Source organism: Momordica charantia (genome assembly GCF_013281855.1).
Source record: "Momordica charantia cultivar OHB3-1 chromosome 7 unlocalized genomic scaffold, Mcharantia_2.0 BLBB01000007.1, whole genome shotgun sequence".
Taxonomy (NCBI): domain Eukaryota; kingdom Viridiplantae; phylum Streptophyta; class Magnoliopsida; order Cucurbitales; family Cucurbitaceae; genus Momordica; species Momordica charantia.
Genome location: NW_028275165.1, coordinates 15,508,886 through 15,528,024, shown reverse-complemented (window position 1 = coordinate 15,528,024; position 19,139 = coordinate 15,508,886). Strand labels below are relative to the sequence as shown.

Here is a 19,139-nt window from a genome sequence, read left to right as displayed (position 1 = left end):
TTCTCGAGAAAATAGTTTTGAAAAACGGGGTTAGAGAAAAAGGCTGTTTTGGAAAACGTTTGAAGATATTTTGGAAAGTTTTGTTGCATACTTGAATGCAACAGAATAGATTAGCGGCAAGACAAGAATACAACTCGATGTAGGGAGGAGACTAGGTATACCCCTATAGTACATTTTAAAGCATTTTGTCTCTGGCAGACGTGAACATGCAAACCAAAAGTACAAATGAAAAGTAAATAAACATGCAAAAATAAGTACATGACATAAAAGTTGGAGGGAAGAGAGTGTTATAGGCATGCGGCCATGGGCGACATACTCTGGACGAGCATGACCATGACACTTGGCTGCATAGGTGTTTGGCCACGCATGGTTGTGCAGGACATATAGGTCGTGCAATGCGTGGGGCACGTGCTTGGCCGCACTATTCCTTTGATTTTCTATTGGTTGCTTTCTTTTGGTTCAGGAATAATGCTTATTTAGGTTTTTTTATGGGCCCAACATATTTACTATTTATTAATTTGAATTCACGATGAAATTCAACTTCTAAGAATATATGTCTCAACTAATTGAATTTCTCTTTTTTTTAGTTCAATAACATGGAAGGTGGAAGATGTGATTCCAAAATATATCTTTTAACTAACTATCTTCAAATTTGACGAATATAAATTACATCAACCTAAATAATAATGATTAAAAAAATACTAACGGTTCAAGATTATTGTTAATATTATTAAATTTTCAATCTAATTTTATTAAAGTAATGGAAAAAAAGTATTTGTAATTGGTTGACTTATTTTATAAAAGGACCAAATTGTCAAATAGAAAAGTTGGAATTGAACAAAAAGGAGTTTGAATTGTGGAAACTAAGGGAAACTTGGTTGGAAGATTCATATTTCTTTGAAATGGAATTGACTAATAAATTACTATTAAATTATTTACATATTCCACTTAGTCTAATTAAACTTTCACCACCAACTTCTTATCCTATTAAGTATTATTATTCCTTAGTTCATATTCATAGGTTTGATTCTAGATTTTTCTTTTCTTTCTTTTCCTTTTTTTTTTTCCATAGGGACAATTATTGACAACGTAGGATTATGTGATGTTCTTTTTTTCTATGATTTTGTTGGATTATTTTTTTTTCTTATTCCTATTCTCATCTCGTTCTTCAATTTGGAGAATCTAGAAAGCATTGCGATCAAAATCCCTATTCAAAGATTACACTGACAACTTCTTAGAAAAGATTGATAAGTATATACATAAAATAAAATTAAAACAATTAGTGTTGAGTTAGAGGAGATGCAGAAATGAGTTGGGTTAGTCTTCTTATTTCTTGATTATTGTGTTTTTATACTTGTCAAAATAAAATTATAGATTCTTTCTTTATATTAATGTTTAAATTTAAATACCGATCTAATTTAGAAAAGTTTTAGCTAATAAAGTTTATTTTTTGAAATGTATGTCTTATGGGTAAAATGTATCCGTCTGTCACCTTAAACCGTTTAGAATCTAACACATGAACCATGTGTTTTTGTAAAACTTAAGGGGTCGTTTGGTTTAAGGTTTCAAAAAATATGTCTAGGATTAAGATGCTGTAAGATGCCTAGGAAACAAAGATAACTGTGTTTGGTTTTATATATGTCCGAGATTAAGATGCTTGGGATTAAGATGTCTGAAAATGAATTATATATATGTTTATTTTGTGTGATTACTCTATAAATATACATTTTATGTCAGTGTAAACATTGATTAATAACAAATTAAATTTAAATAAAAACAAATAATATAAATTAAATTATTTTATACTAACATACTAAATTTTAAATTAACAATTTAGCTATACTGACAATTTAGCACAATAATCAATTGAATAATTAATATTAGATGTTATTTAACTAAAATTCAATATATACATATTTAACAAAATGATATATTTGTAGAAAGCTTTAAAATCAATCAAAATTAACTCCCAATAATTAATTTACATTAATTAATTATCTTTATCAAGTCAAAATAATAATTATTTTAAGTAATTATGTTTTAATTTAAGTTTCACTCTTTAATAAATATATTATAAATAATATATCTAAATTTATGTGGTTGATTTTATTTAGCAATCAATCTTAATAATTATCATTTTATGTGTTTAACAAAATAAATCATTTTCATATTGGATCAATTAATTACATTTTTTATATAAAAAAAGTATACACTTTAATAAATTAATTTATTACAATAGAATAATTAATTTAGTACATTATTGATAAAATTTTAATGTTGTTTTATTAATTATAAATTTAATAGAAATATTTTAACTAATTTTAATTAATTAATTTGAATAAAATAAAGTAAATAATTACATTAAAAAATTATTTAAAAGAAGAGAGGAGAATCAGGCACAAAATCCACGGACAAACCCATGAATTTGGGAGGGAAAAGAAAGCCCTTGTCCATGGAAATATGTGAATAACTTATTCTCAGAAAAAGATTTCAAATCTGTGTAACAAAGAAGGGTTTACTTGCCCATACCCATTCCCACCCAGTAAACTCCCAACCAAACGGTCTCTGAAGGCTAGGAAAGATAACTCGAAGAAAGACATCAAGTATTCGTATGGATTCTTGCTAACTCCTTCTCTCTTCAATGCTAAGATTTTTTTATTAAAATGTATTTTATTTTAATTTTGAACTCATCTTATTTTCAGATTTTTATTTTTTATTTTTTATTTTAGATATGTCTCATCTTCAAAGCTATAATGGAACTTATTTATTTATATTTAAATAATGCTTTTAAATTATACTATCCAAGCCTATAATTGTATTTGGCATCTCTTTCAATAAGAGAGAGTATATATATTATTTGGATAATAGATCACCTTATTCCTAATTTGCTTAAATTTCCTCTCCAAATTAAATTTCTTCCAACAGTCATTACAAAAATTTTGAGCAATGTCGAGAATCCACGAATTCCAGGCACCTTGAGTAGCAGTAGGAATGGGAAAGACGAAATTTGAACCAATGTAAGCATTTACATCGCCAAAAGTTCATACTACTAACGCAAACTTAAGGTGTCGGGATCGATGAAAATAAACTTCGCCAGCAGAAATCTGCAAACCTCGACGTTTTCAGGGTCTATCATGATGTTGTTTATGCATCGGTAGAAATGAATATTGTCGACGCTTTGTATGGCTTTTCCCGACGACGCTTTGTATGGCTTTTCCCAACGTTTTGTAGGTTTCTAGGTAAGTTTATAAAAGAAAAATCCTTACCCCTCGTCGCTGTTGTCTAGTCACCCACTATTGCTTGCTCACCTCATACTTCAAGTTCTTTTCCTCATTTACATTGGCTACCATTTACTATTAGTAGTTTCTGTGGGACTCAAAAGATAATTATCGAACAATATATGATCGTTTCTTAGTATAATATGTGGGGTGGGGTAGAACTCACAACTTCTTCATTTGAGATAATATGTCAATTACTACTGAGCTTTGATCGATAATATGTGATCCGATTGTGAAATACATAGCTAATAAAATAGATCTACAGATTTTTTCTGTAATTTGATAACATTATTGTTTTTCTTAATTTTTAATAAAGAAAAATGAATGAGATTGCGTGACCCAACATCTCCCTTTATGTTTTGAAATAAATGGAAAATGAGAATAAGAAAGAAACTTGTTTTTGGTTGTTTCCAGAATTTCTATATAATTAATTGCAAAATGCTTAGAAATCTTATAAATTGGAAACAAGAAACAGGAATGTTATGAAACGAGCCTTAAGTAACAATCATTCAATAATACAAAGTTACTCCATTAAAAATTATGGAGTTGCCCTCAAACCCACTAAAGATAACAATATGTCCATGATGAATCCAACAAGCATGAAAGCAAACTAGAGAATGAGCCATCTATGGATACCCAAATTGAGAGTGAGAGAAACCATTAAAAGTCCCTCTTTAGATTATGATTTCCATATCTAAACCCATAAAATGGGTTTCACAAGGAAAGTCAAAGTATTCCAAATGGCCACCAAAATGGAGAATAACATGCATAGGCTTTACGAGCATAAACAAGCATGTCAACAAAAGGCTTTTTTCTCGCATGTCAACAAAAGGCTTTTTTCTCGCTATCAATGATGGATCAAGCGTAAATATCATGAAGAAAAAACTTCCCTCCTCAAGATTTAGGAATTCCTGCATGGTCCAGTAACATATAGACAAATATTTTTTTTTTATTTTGTATAATTCCTACGTGGTCCACTTGTCTATATACTACTGGACCAAGCAAGAATTCAGCATTGTGGAGGGAAGTTTTGTCCATATCATAATTGGACACACTAGCTGTTATTGAACTTTTTGTCATCAAGAATGCCTTTTAAATTATAATCAAATTCATACATGTAGATGCGTGAAAAGTTAATACGCGAGATGAGTTAGAAAAGTATATCGAGATATTTGGAAGAAGCCATAGAAAAGGAAAAAACCGAACTACCGATTACATGTGTACGTGAAAATGGAACAGGTCCTCATATTTATATTGGCCACAGGTTGGGCCTATTTGGAGGTTATCTTCCACATTATCGAAAATTTATATGATGTATGCTACAAGAAAACGAACTTACACCTTTTGTCACGTGGAGGGTCGTCTTCTTTCAACCCCAAACAGTACACTTGGCCAAAAATGTATGTTTATATATAGACAATTACAAAGTACCTAGTGTGTGTTATAAAACAATATGGTTTAGTTTGAAGAATATTGTTCCCACGTCTTTCTAGGGCAATCAATAGAACTTTTACCTATCAACACAAACATGAACAAATACATATATGACAAACAAACTCATCAAATTTCTTTGAGTTGAAAAAGACTTGCAACTTCTGATCATTTAAGTTTCCACCGTTTGATACATCTATATTGAAGCCAATCCAATGAGATACGTGTTTAGAGTAGTGACAAGTAAGAATGGAACCGAGGAGAGTACGACTCGTTTTGTCCGTTTGGTAACGTTTATATTTCCTTATTTCTGTTTCCTCTTTTTAGTAAAGAAAAATAGAATAGCGTGACCTGACACCCATAGATTTAGGAATGATAAAAATAATAGTTTTGTTTATGTTTTGGAAAATTAGAGAGGGGAACAAGAAACAAGAAACATGTTTTATTGTTTTCAAAATTGCTATAAAATTATGAGAAAATGTTTCTAAAAAAATGAGATAAATGAAACATAACTAGTATAAAAGAAAAAAAAAAGAAGCTTTGGTTTCTTAATAAAGTTGGAAACAAAAAAGAATAAACGGGAATGTTACCAAATTGATGATTTACATAATATCAACCCAAAAGAGAAGTTTTGCTCCCATATATATAATAGTTTAAATACTATTTTGGTCCCTGCACTTTCAAGTTTCAAAACTGTCTATTTTTATTCGATTACTTTCAACTTTTGTTCATTTTAGTTTCTATATCATCTCATTTCTTTCGACCATAATTTTAGCATGTCACCTCACTCACTAAATTTCTTAAAATGTAACCATAAATTTGCATTAAAAAGTTTGTATAGGTTTGTGTTAAATTTTTGTAAATAGGAATCAAATTGATCGTTTTTAAAAATACAGAAACCAAAAACGTTTCGAAAGTACCAAGAACTAAAATGAACAAGTATATAGACTAAAATTATTTAAAGCCAAAAGTATAATGACCAAAATAGTATTTAAATCTTATCAAATTGTAAAAATACAAAATCCTACTAGGAAAGAGCAAATAAAAATAGTTACATATTTCTCGAACTTAATACAACTCACCAGATCAATACATCACTAACATCTCTAGGAAGTCGTAGGTTCAAATTTCACCGGAATGGTAATATATGACTTTGAATTGTGTTTTATTTTCTTTTGTTTATATGTATAATATGTTAAAGGAAGAGTCCAAACATTGGAATAAGTATTCCACACGCTTTCACAGCATTTTGTTCAACCACAACTTTCATAATTCATTTGTTTCATAATAAAATAGAAAATGACTTTTCAAAGAGGAAGAGGACTATGGAGAAGTCTTTCTATTTAATTGAAATTTAATGTTGGGCAAAGTTCACTATACAAATGGACAATAAGTTAATTGATTTAATGGAGAATCCAACTTCTAAGGATTCTTCTGGAAAAAACTTTCTCGGAACGCATTTTGAAAGTATAAAAAGAAGATATATAAATTATTGAAACGAGAGAGTTCTCTAAGACGCAAAATTAAGATATGTGGAGTGAATCAATTAATTAATGATATATCACCACCCGTGATAAATAGTTCTGTTTGACTTCTGTATATAAAAACTATCCATAAGTATTCATAATTATATCGACTATGTGAATCGTTCAGGTAAAAATTTGATTTCAAATATTGCAGGTGTATTGTTAGGACTTTGTTTTAAAATAAATCAATCTTTTGAGATGAAAGATGGTGAATGAAGTCGTTTATTAATGAAAAGCTTTCTTAGACATAATACAACTTCAAGTCCAAACATGTTCTAAGAGCTCCTATAACTTCCTTTCCGGATGAACTTAAAGCTTTTCGGTGAGCTTTTTTTGCATGTTTCTTAATATTATGTGATCGACTCTTGCGCTACAAGAATTTTTTTTTTTTATTTTAGCAATAGCATATTTCTCGACGCCACGTCGGCAAAACATAAGATCTGTTGATGCATTCGTCATGATGAAATGATAATTCGTCGGTAAAAGTTATAAATAATAATGAAAAAGATAGCATGGAAAAGAAATCATTCATGCCATATCCCACCACATGGGAGAAAAAATAATATTGACAATTTTTTGTCACAAGTTTTAGAAAGAAGTGGGATATATTTGAGCATTTTTTATTTTTATGAAAACTTTTACTGATTTGGTTTTGAAGCTTTGGCTACGTTTTCACTTCGTTGGCATAAGAGATTTTAACACCCGATATCACATCCAAATAAGAGGAATCCTCATATCATGGAAGAATGGTCAAAAGAGGCATAAAAGAATTGATAGTTACTACCTATACTAATAAGGTACACCTCCCTTTTTGGTAACTCAATTGTATAAGAACTCTAAACTTAAGCGTACTTGACTTGGCCAAATCTTCAGCTGGATGACCTCCTAGTTACTTTACTAGAAAACATGTGAGTGAAGACAAAGCATCCTGGGAAAAGTTTGTCGCCCTAAACAACCTCTTTCTTCTTTCTTCTTCCTCCCTATCACTTTCCTCATCTCGTTTACACCACACTCGCATCTTGCATCTCCTTCTCCCTCCTCTCCAGTGCCCGCCCTCTTTAATTGATTAGTCTACCTTATTCCTTGTTCGTTGAATATGAATTAGGTTATGGATTATGTTGAATATAGATTAGACTACGGATTATATTTATGCAATTTTTTACCTTAGGGATGATGAAATGTGAGTCATTAGTGAATCATTTCATTACCTCTATCTTAATTAGGGCAAACGATGTTTCTCTAGTAACTGTTCACTTTGTTGTGTGGCTAGAATCACCAGCTTCTCCAACCACCAATCCTTCATTTTAGGCTTGTTATTTATTGTGGATTACAAGGTGCACAAAACATCAACCTATTCCACTCTCTAGCCAATGAATTATGGAATCTGGTCCGCCAGTTTTACATTTCGACTTGAACAATTGATGTCTTATCTGCTTGAATTTGCTAACGTTGTTTTATATTTGCAAATATCTGACCAGCCAGTTTTAGATTTCGACTTGAACAATTGATGTCTTATCTGCTTGAATTTGCTAACGTAGTTTTATATTTGCAAATATCTGACCAGCTTGTATCCCATATTTGCAAATATCTGACCAGCTTGTATCCCACCCGACTAACAAAAATTCCGCTAATGATATCAACTATTAGTAAGATTTACTCAAATTAAAACAAACCGTGGAATGGAATACCAGTTCCTTGCGTTTCTCCACTTGCCATTCTCCAGGTCCACGGTCTATACTTATTCTTCTGTTTACATTTGACATATTCAGTTGAATGTTCTACACTACTTTTCTTTCTTTTTTTCTATTTCCTACCCTAAAACATTAAAGAATGTATAGAGAATCATGGACGCAATTCAATTCTACGATCACAAAACTTGGAGAAACAGAATAAACAGAAAGCCCATTTTCACATTCCCATTTCAGAGTTTCAACCTTACATCTTACACACCCATTAATTAGTAATAATACTCAAAACCATTAGCATAAAACTAAAGACTACACTACACTATCCTACACTACTATGGTTAGTATACATATTTTAGTTGAAACACAAGAAGAGACACCAACCCATCCCTGTACACAGGTTTAAGTTTAGCTCCCACCATAATCCTCCTTGGATCTGCTCCATATGGTTCAACAGCCCCTTAAGTTTGACAACAAAGCATCGCGTCCTGCCAAAACAATCTGGAAAAAGCTGTCTACTTCCTTTGTCAGTAAATGCAGACCTTCTGAAAGTTTCTCTGCCTTTGCTCCCAACTCTGATATGGTGTTCTTCAGCGGTTTGACTTCTGCAGCTTCTGGGTTCTCTGGGATCAGTTGATGGAGATGTCCTACACATTGGTCAATAGCTTCGAGCTCCTTCAGAGGGGTAAATTTTCCATTAGTGTATATACTTCTAATTTCACTATTTACATTTGTTTGCAAGTAGGAGAAAGTCTGTCCCCATGAATAGGTATCAGCGATGTTCAGATCAAAGAGTTTTGGGGAACCCAAGAAGGCTGAAGCAAAGACACTGCACACAAAAACAGTCTGTACCTTCACCCCGTACAAAGCACGCATCAGAACCTTACCTTTGGCTGAGTTCTTGACTTTTGGAAGATCAAGTGATTCTATCAGGCTGTCTAAGATGACACAACAATTCTTAATTCTAGAATTTGTCGTGCTGATGTTCTGTCTCCATTCATCTAAGGAAGTACGGGCTCGCATGAGTCGCTTCGACTCAGCGGAATCCAAGTTATGCGTGATGCATCGGAGCATGAGGTTGCATTGGTTCAAGTGTGAAAGCTCTGAGCTAACAGCATTACAGACATCAAGCAATTTCACACTGATGTCCAAATAGACATCTATCCACTTCTCATTCCAATCAGGCACAGGGAGATCTAACTCTTTGATAAGAGTTTTGACATCGCTGTGAGTTTCACAAAGCAACTCCATTGCTAATTTCATCCATGAAAGACTAAGGATGTCATCCTTACCATCTGGATGGAGCTTTCTTAGTCTTTCTGCCAGGCTTCTCTCAAAAGCATTCAATATTGCAACAAGTTTTGAGGGCAAATTTAAACCTTTGGGAGATATCATACGGAAGGGATTCCCAAAGGGGAACAACGGCCTGTGTGGTTCCTGTGGGCGGCTCATTTTTTGTAAACTAAGGTATTTACGAGCTCCTGATCCGTAATAACTGCAGAAAATAGCAGACCACAGAATAAGACACAATCAATGGCCTTAAAGAGGTAGAATGCTTAATTTGCATCTGTAAACTTCAATTCTCATCTAGAATCAACTGCAGGAAATCTCCAAAGCCAATTTCCTTGTAAATATATATACAAATTTGAGAAATGATATTGTATTCTAAGCATAAAAGTCTGAACCTTCTCGCATGGTCTCAGATTTCAGATTTTACAGCAATAAAGGGACTATGGAGCTAGAGAAGTAAAAGTCTAAAATCAATTCTCTTCATGATTTTCAGAGCATAAAAATAACAAAAGATAGAGAACATAATTAAACAAATCCTCATCACACCATAATTCCTGACTATGATAAGAAACTGGGTAAGGCGGTGGTTGAGATAGCCCTCTAAGAAATCATTAATCTCATTATGCAGCTTAAGTTTCACATGAAAAATCAGAGGAAACAAATAGACAATCTTCTTATCTGTAACCTTTACAAAACATACCTCTTAAACATAGATCTACAACTCTTATTTCATAACCAACAAAAAATATAAGAAAACAGCAAAAGAAAAAAACAATTATAAAAATAAGTAGTTTATCTTGACTTTGCCTTATGTAGTCATGTTGTGCAGATCCAATCCACTATGATCAAATTGTGGTGTTAAACATAATCAAGAATAGTAACCGGACTGGTCAGATCTCCATTTTTATGCAAACGTAATATAAAAATAGTCAAATCTCCCAACCAGCTTCCTGGGTCAACCTCTAGATCCATCACAACACTCTCCGCAAGAGAGAAAAAAACTTTCAAGAAGCGATTCGCTTCCATAATCACCCAAAAACAACCTAAAGTATCAAACCACAAGAAAAATGATGGCGATCTTAGAGGTTGACCCAGAAACCAAGCAGATTTATCAAATTCCATAGAAACAAACCAAAGAGCAAGAAGAAATGAAAAACTTCCTCACCTACGAGTTAGATCTACGAATTGTTAGCAGCTACAGATAGAACAGCACCGGAATCCTCAAACGGCGCGAAATCGAACAAGAAAAGAAACGAAAATCGAAACAACGAAAGCGAAGAAAAGATCTAAATCGTCGAATCAAAAGAAAATTAGTCGGCAGAAACGAAAATATACCGAGTGGGCGGACGAAGAGGGCTGGAAATTTCTTGGAAAATTTGAGCGTTGAAAATTCAGTGTGTGGTAGATAGATGGGATTATTTGGAGATGAGGGTGGGGAGATCTTGATAGGGTCACTGGCGGGTGAGGCAATGATGGTGGGTGGTGTCCACGTGGGGGTGTTTGATTGGGTTTGGGAGTGGAGGGAGGGTTTCTTATTGGTGAGTGAGAGGGGAGGGTATTTTGGGAAAGTTGAAACGTGGGGGCTGTGACAATACAGTGTGAAAAGGGACGGAATATGCTAAGAAGAAAAACAGACACGGCAATTTGGTATTATTTTTTATTTTTTATTTTTTTTAATCAAGCAATTTGGTATTATTAATTTTCTATTTCTTTGACAAATTGCATTTGCCAAACTTTTCCAAACGCCAATTTTGGGGCTTCTTTTTAGAAATATAATTAATAGGGGATATATAACTCTCTTTTTTGTTTAGTACGGATATTAATTCACGACCTTCTAGTTAGATATGAGTATCTTAATTGATAGTGACAACTCGAGATGTTATGAAATCTTAGACAAAATTTTGATAGAAATGACTTAATATATAGAATATATCATTTAAATTTTTAATTTTCTACTATGTTCTTATTGCGCTAAGTATGAAAAAAGGTAGGGCAAATTACACTCTTTAATTTGTTTTCAATTGAAAAAATTATATTAAAAATTAGGATTACAAATTTTTTTCTAATTTGTTTCCCCTGAATTTTTAAAATTAAAATGTTATTTATATACATATATATAGAAGTTAGAAGGTAAATTTTATCCCTCTTTGGGATTTTTTTTTCTCGGGACAAAACAATTAGAAAAAAAAATTTAAAAACTATTTTGGTCATATACTTTCGATTTTGATTCATTTTGGTTCATGTTTTTTCAATTTTTGTTCATTTTGGTCTCTATACTTTGGTAACATCAATTTTGTTCCTTGTATTTTAAAAATATTATCATTTTAGTTCCTTCATTTTCACTTTTATCTAATTTCTTTTCATCATGATTTTAGTATTACACTCCACTCGTTAAATTTCTTGAAATGTAACCATAGCTTCGTATTAAAGAGTTTCTATTATGTATAAAACTTTTGTTAAAATTTTGTAAATAAAAAATTAAATTAATTCATTATTAAAGGTAAAGGGACCAAAATGAACATTTTGAAAGTACACCAACTAACAAGTTGAAAATATATGGACAAAAATAAACCGAAGTCAAACATAAAGGACGAAAATAAGGTTATTTGGGGCTAGAATGGTAATTTGACTATTTTTTTTTTCTAATTGTATTAAAAAATTAAGAATGGTCGTATTTAATGGGCAGGCGATTTTCTCCGTTTTTATTCAATGGTGGGTTCTCTCAGCTGTCACCCCCTCCTTTGAAAATGGCCACTTGCCTAACTTTTCCAAAATGGCCACTCTTTTTCTATGCTAAAATTCTATGAACTTATCAACGAGGGCATGAATGATAATATTCTTTACTAGGTGGATCATTTAGCAAAATTAACATGTGGGCTTCTAGATGGTAAAAATCTATTGTCGTGTTTATTTAGTGAGTCGTTAAGTAAATTAGATGGAACCCACCTCTGAACAACGCTGAGAAATTGAATAATGGTGCGGCTTGAAAAGATGAACTATGTGTCGGTGGGCTAGACTGGGTCATTAGAGATGAGAATGGAGATTTAATCAAAGTTGGATGCACATACTTAAGGGACATGAGAGACGTAGATTACCTGGAAATGTTAGCAATTTGTGAGGGATTGAGAACAGTTTCGCTAAGAAATCGACATGCCCTTTACTTGGAATCAGACTCTTTAATGACGATGCGATTTCTTCAGCAGCAGCAAGAAGACTTGAATTGAAATATTTTGGATCAGAGAAGATACAGTAAAGAGAGTAGAGGAAATTGAAGTGGTCTCCATGACTCACATTAGCAAAGAAGGAAATCTGGTGGCGCATGCCCTAACAAAACGTGCGATGGAAAATGGTCGTATGGGGAAGTGGTGTTCAAATGCCCCAAAATAGCTCGACTCTTTAATTCAAGTTGATAGAATGTTGCTTTAATGTTTTGTTTTATATTTTATAAAAAAAAGGTAAAAAATAAGGATTAAATACTTCAATGCTCGAGTTAGAACTGAACTTATAAGTGAAAAATATATATTCATTTAAGTTTGTAAGTATACTTTAGAGGAGGGGTGCAAATAGATAAATGCCAGCTTTGAGCACACACCAAAATTTAAAACCAACCCGTTGACCTTTGTTGTAAAAATCAAGCTGATTGATCGAACATTTTAGTTTGGTTGGTTAATTTACACGAGTGAGCGATAGTGTGGTTTGTTGAGGTTTAAGGCAAGGGGAGATTGGTGAGCTATGATAGTTGATCTGAAGGTTGAAGATTAAACATGGACGCTTTTTTTTCCTTTCCTTTTTTGAATACAACATGTAGGATGAGAATTCGAACTCATGACCTTTTAGTCGGAGATAGATGTTTTATCTACTTAAACTAGGTTTAGGTTACACGATTACTCATTTTAAACGTGGGTTAAGTTTTAAAAGAATTCATTGATGCAAAAATTCCAACCATCATACAAAATTTCAAGGCAACAAGGCATCTTGAAATTCAAATGGTTACATGCGGAAGAAACCTAAACTTTTGGGCATTAAATGAGGATGGAATGAGTCCTTCCACACTATTGAAAGCTTCATACTCCACCCAAACACCTAATCTTCTTACCTCCTCGTGGAATTTATTTATATTCATACTTCACTTATCATGTTCTACAAAATAAAAATAAATAATAATATAATAACATTTTTGTGTTCAAACAATATCTAGGTAGAAATTCTAAGTCTAGGACATTGAGGACAATTGAATCATCAATAAAACAATGTTAATTTAGGAAAAAATTAGCAACATAAATTTCCTTGAAAATGTGCTTTTATTCAACTTTGTTAAGGTTTAAATATTGTTTTTGTCTCGTCTCTGTAATGACAACTTTAATTCATTTTATTTCTTATAATTTCAAATCGTCCAATTTCATCTCCTATATTTTTTTAAAAATGACTATTATCACGACATTTTACTCATTAGATTTTTTAAAATATAATCATAAATTTGTATTAAATGATCTTTATTTTGTATAAAATTTATGTTAACATTTGCAAATAAAGACCATTTTTTTTTAACAAAAATAAAGATCAAATAAACTGGTCATTCTTTAATAGTTGAACTATACTTAGATTGACAAAATAAAATATGTTAATTTAGGAAAAAATTAGTAATATAAATTTTCTTATAAAGGTGCTTTTATTCCATTTTTCAAGGTTTAAATACTATTTTTATCCTTTATGACTTTGGTTCATTTTAGTTCTTATATTTTCAAAATATGCATTTTGGTTTCTATACATTCAACTTTAATTCATTTTAATCCCTATACTTTCAAAACGTCCAATTTCATCCCTATATTTTTTAAGAACGACAATTTCAATCCATTCATTTTTCATTTTTATCTCATTTTTTTCTAATCACAATTTTAACATGACACTTTACACATTAGATTTCTTAAAATATAATCATAAATTTGTATTAAATAATTTTCATTGTATATAAAATTTGTATTCAAATTTTCCAAATAAAGACCAATTTTTTTTTTCTTTTTTTGAAACAAAATAAAGACCAAATTGGTCATTCTTTAATAGTCCAAAAACCAAATCAAACGTTTTGAAAGTAGAATGACTAAAATGAACAAATGTTGAAACTACATGAACCAAAATAGACGTCTTAAAAATACATGACTAAAATGAACTAAAACCAAAAGTAAAATACGACCTTTAAACTTTTTGTTAATTTTCAAGCAAAAGAGACAAATGGAGCCAAGAATGTCAACTTCTTTGCAGAAAGAAAAAAGTGGTTTCCCCTAAAGTTCTTGCTTCCAAAACTCCATTTCTTTAGTCTATAGAACAGAATTCTTACAACTTCATCTTTAGATGTTACAAGTTACAATAAGCCCATCTCAATCAACTCATCCCACTCATAGCCACCCATTAACCAGCTGTGCAATAATATCATTCCCCTATCTGTACAAATCTCTCTCGTTACAAATAATTTCCTTACATTACGCCCATAAAATATGTTTCGACTAAATATATGTTTTAGTCCCTAATGTTTGAATGTTTTTTTCAAATTAGTCCCTAGCGTTTAAAAATAATTTCAACATACGTTATGTTTTAACATTCTTAGTCGTACAATTTTCTATTGATGAATATTAAAATTAGTTGAGGATATAAGCTTCCATGACATGATACTTAGGACCAACTTTTCATAAATCTAAAGGAAGAATTAGAAACTTTCCTCTATCAACCTAATTCTTCTTCTAAATATCGTGTGATGTAAGCTTATCACTAACCAATAAAAAAGGCACGACTAAAAACGTTAAAACGCAAGGGACTAAGTTGAAACTTTTCAACCAAAAGGGGCTAAATTGGAAAAAAAAAAAAAAAAACCTAAACAACATTCAGCCAAATTTATATGAAATAACGAGAGTTGGAGAGCAGATTCAACCTGAGATTCCTGTTTCTTCCAAGCTGTGTTCTTATCAGCTAACTTCACCAACAGTTTCCTATGAAGCACCACCTGCTTTCTTAAACCACAACCACTCTCTGGTGGGCCTTAGAATTTGCTTCAGTAAAGCCATTTTGGGAACGTTCCAGTGCTCTACATGCCTGAATTTGTCCATAAAGAGTTGGACAGAAATGGAGCTTCAAGTGAAAAGAAGATTCAGAAAAAAAAAAAAAAAAATTGGTATTGTTACCTGCATACTTTTCCAGATCCTGCATCAAAATAATACTCTGTGTATCCAGTTGCTGCAACATTGCCACATTAATGACATGAAGGTATTTGAGTTGATATTATACTAAATGGGGTGTTAAAAAAAATTGACAATCCGATCAAGATCCAAGATCCAAGCAACCCAACTTGATCTATACAGTTTGGGTTGGGTTGAAAAATAATTTAAGTTAGATCGAGTTCATTTTTCTCTACAGTTCTAAACCGGTTGGGTTGATTTGATTCTTGGGTCCACCACAAGTTCAACCAACCAAACCCAACCCGTGATGATATAATCATCACTTTTTTAAGTTTATCATTAATTTAAAATTCACTTAAACTTCAATTAAATTAGATTAGGTTTGTTGTTTAGAATGTTTAGGTAGTCGGTTTTTTTTTTAACCTTAAAAGACATATTTGAAAGTTATACCACTCTATCTAACACTTATAAGGTGTGAGTTTGATTGAAACCTGATGGAACCGAACCAACTCAACCCAACTTTTTATGAGTTAGTTGGATTGGGGTTCACAATTTAACAAGGGTTGTTTAGATTATAGAAATATAACCAAAACGATTTGGTTTGGTCCAAAATATTATAAAACTCAACCTAACCTGTGAACACCCCTAAGAAAGTCCTCATCTGCATTATAAATCCTTTGTTTGATAACTATTTGTTGAAAAGAAAAGGTTCAGTTGGAACTGATGTAGATCTGTTTGTCATTTGCCTTATCTGGAAACTGTTTTTCTTTATATATATAGTTTTATCACTTTTACAAAGCAACTTTCAGATCATTGCTAAATTTCAAAAACTAAAAACTATTCCTTCTTTCAGCTTTTAAAATTTTGGACATGATCTTAAAAACGATCATGGAAGTAGAAGAAAAGATAAAAGAGAAATACCCACAAATAGGCATACTTTTAGAAACACAGAATAAAAAACAACGCTATCAAATTGGCCGTTAATGAAATGACTAAGTTTCTTGCTCTTAGGATCAAACATACCAGAAAGAATAGGTCTCCAAGGAAATGACAAGACACAACTGAACTTCCAATGTCCAATGCCCTTGTCCTGTCACTCAGTCCAGTTAACCCTAAACGCTAACCTCAATAAACTAAAAAGAAACAGTCATTTGGAGTAGTGTAGTGATATCACCTCAAAGTCCTCCCATTTGGTAAGCTTCATGTTAGAATTCTCCACAAGAGATCCAAAGTTTGTACAGTTTCTTTGAAATCGGCGAAGCCCTTTGAAAGAACCAGCCGGATCAGCAAACTCACACTCCTCTTCATAAGCATCAAGAGTAAGGTTCCCTGATCATAAATCAAATTTAGGTAAACAAAATGATTCACTTTTTTTCCTTTTTTTTTTTCCTTCGTAACTAGGAGTCGGAGCTTTGCTCCCCTATACCTAGATGCATCTGCACCTGTCCCAAGGCCCGGACCTGGGAGAAGGTTCGAACTTGAAACTTCTAAGCAGTATGACCAAGAGACCCAAGCGCCAATTGGGCTACCCAAGGGATTCCTTGTTTCCTTGCTTCTGTTGTTTTGTTATTAGACTCTTCTTTATGCAATAGTTTCCAAATTTACATGGAAAGACAGTTTCAATGCCATTTGGACTTTAAAGTTTTAAACTTTCGGGTTTGTTCTATTTTAACCCCTAAGCTTTTGAAAAGTCTCTTTTAGTTCTTGAACTCTCACAAAATAGTCATATTAGTCGGTTGTTGTTGAATTTTCATAATGTCTTTTAGTCTCTGAAGTTTTTTTTTTAAAATAACTATTTTTGTTATTGTTGTTATTTTTCGATGATATATCGTAATTTTATTATTTTGATCATTTTTATTATTTGCCTATTATAATACACATGTTTGAAGTCATGTTATTCATCGTAGAATTATTAATAACAAATTATTTGATGATCAAAATGATTATTTTTTAAGTTTGAATACTAATATAGGCACTTTGAAAAGTTCAAAGATCAAAATAGAACAAACATTACGTCCTAGTATAGCTAAGTACACGGGGGCTTAAAAGCACACTAGTTGCCATCTCTTCTCATTTCACTCCTAAAAAGCCAACCAAAACAAATTAATTTGTTAGGAGAGAGTTTACAATCCTATTATCATTTCAAAATACAATAGTTCTATCTTCCACTCTGCAATTGTTTGAACAAAATAAACCTAAAAATTTATATACTAAACCAGACATCTTTAAGTTAAGAAGTAAATGAATTTTTTTAACATTTACTAAGCCTACAATAGTACCAACTCCTTTTGAGTGGAAATTAAACAAGTTTTATATCACTCGAACTCTACTCTACTGATTTTCCATTTCCAAATTTCAACTTCTCCTCCATATGAGCAAACTCTTATTCAAGAACTGGCTAAAAATCAATTTGAATGGAACAAACATTCTTAAATTCAAGAGAAGAAAGAACCTGTGACGAAGTATGATCGCCCAAAGTCCTCCTTGATCGTTTCCACAATCAAACCGCGACGAATCGCACCGGAAACGTCCGTGGCGAGGTCCGGAGCCCTAACGGGAGCTTCGGCATCCGACGGCGACCGGAGAAACGAAGCGGCGATCCCCAGAAGCTCCGAGCCATACCAAGCGACCTTAAGCAGCGCGTTCTCGGGCTCCGATTCCCGATTCTTCGCCGAATCGGTGGCGGGATTGGGATTTTCCCCACGGCACCGGATTCTGCAGATTTTGAGAGGCGAATTCGGCCGCAAGGGGTTTATTCTCGAGGTCTGGAGGGGAGTTATAGTTAACGATTGAAAAGAGCAGATAGCCGCCATTGGATGCGTTGCCCGCAGTATCTTTACGGCATTCAAAATCAAAAGACCCAAACTGAAAATGAATGGCAGCCATGAATTTGGGACTTGGGAGGAAAAATATGGATTCTATAGAAATATCATATTTCCATCGCCATGTATTTGCCTATTCTATAACCTTCACAATATTTGGAAGAAATAAAAAAAAAAAATGGCTAAATCTAGGTGGATCAACATATCCACTTTGCAACTCACAATATTTGTAAAGATTGTGATTGTTGTTCGGTTGAAATTCGTTACAAGGCCGCTCCCAAGACTCATCCGAGGGCTTCAACAACAACACATGTCTTTAGGAGTCGTGAGGTGTTCACCGTTGGTTCTCAATTGAGCGATAGGCAATGTTCAGTCATAATCTAATGTAATTTATTCTTCTCGTACTAGGTTGAATTACTATCGCAGCAAACATTCTCATAGAGTAAGATCTTGACATTTAAAACATTGAGTATGACAACACTTTTTTTTTTCTTTTGGAGTAATTTGCGTTCCTCAATCCATAATAAATTTATAGGTTACCTAGAAATTTGTTGTTATGATTCGATACAGTTTTAATTTAGTCATTATATCTTATGCTTAGTTTTCATTTGATCCCTATAAAGGTAAGTTTTAATTTCATCCCTAATAAATTTATAGGTTACTTACAAATTTGTTGTTATGACTCGATGCAGTTTTAATTTAGTCACTATGTATTGTGCTTAGTTTTCAATTTGATCCCTATAATTGTAAATTTTAATTCCATCCATTTAATTTAATCATGCATGTTTGACATTACTATGCTTAGTGCTTTTTTGTGTGATAATGAGTTGATGTTTTTTATGAAGCTAATTATGTTAGTTGATTATTTTAAGATTTAAAGTTGAGTAGAAAATAGAAGGAAATGTGTGGATTTTAAAGTGAGTAAAAAGATAGTTTAAGG

At 32.3% G+C, this 19,139-nt stretch overlaps 2 protein-coding genes across 7 annotated transcripts; both read right to left on the bottom strand.

Annotated features, from left to right (window-relative positions):
• Positions 1–8,125: 8,125 nt before the first annotated feature.
• On the bottom strand, positions 8,126–10,699 carry BPS2 (BPS1-like protein). Of its 3 annotated transcripts, XM_022291512.2 has the most exons (3): positions 10,376–10,604; positions 10,018–10,253; positions 8,126–9,415 (listed from the first exon to the last, which is right to left on the bottom strand). In XM_022291512.2, exon 3 carries the CDS (start codon positions 9,370–9,372, stop codon positions 8,371–8,373), a length of 1,002 nt encoding a protein of 333 aa, XP_022147204.1. In that variant the 5' UTR covers positions 9,373–9,415; positions 10,018–10,253; positions 10,376–10,604; the 3' UTR covers positions 8,126–8,370. The 3 variants fall into 3 exon arrangements, with proteins under 3 accessions (XP_022147204.1, XP_022147202.1, XP_022147201.1); XM_022291510.2 differs by lacking the exon at positions 10,018–10,253 and having other exon boundaries at positions 10,546–10,699; XM_022291509.2 differs by lacking the exon at positions 10,018–10,253.
• A 3,784-nt stretch (positions 10,700–14,483) lies between these two features.
• LOC111016220 (Nuclear transport factor 2 (NTF2) family protein) lies at positions 14,484–18,303 on the bottom strand. Of its 4 annotated transcripts, none has more exons than XM_022291524.2 (5): positions 17,830–18,302; positions 16,552–16,706; positions 16,401–16,467; positions 15,392–15,435; positions 14,484–15,294 (listed from the first exon to the last, which is right to left on the bottom strand). In XM_022291524.2, the coding sequence occupies exons 1-5, from the start codon at positions 18,188–18,190 to the stop codon at positions 15,214–15,216; spliced, it is 708 nt and encodes a 235-aa protein (XP_022147216.1). In that variant the 5' UTR covers positions 18,191–18,302; the 3' UTR covers positions 14,484–15,213. The 4 variants fall into 4 exon arrangements, with proteins under 4 accessions (XP_022147216.1, XP_022147215.1, XP_022147217.1 ...); XM_022291523.2 differs by having other exon boundaries at positions 15,384–15,435; positions 17,830–18,298; XM_022291525.2 differs by lacking the exon at positions 16,401–16,467 and having other exon boundaries at positions 17,830–18,303.
• Between the last annotated feature and the right edge of the window lie 836 nt (positions 18,304–19,139).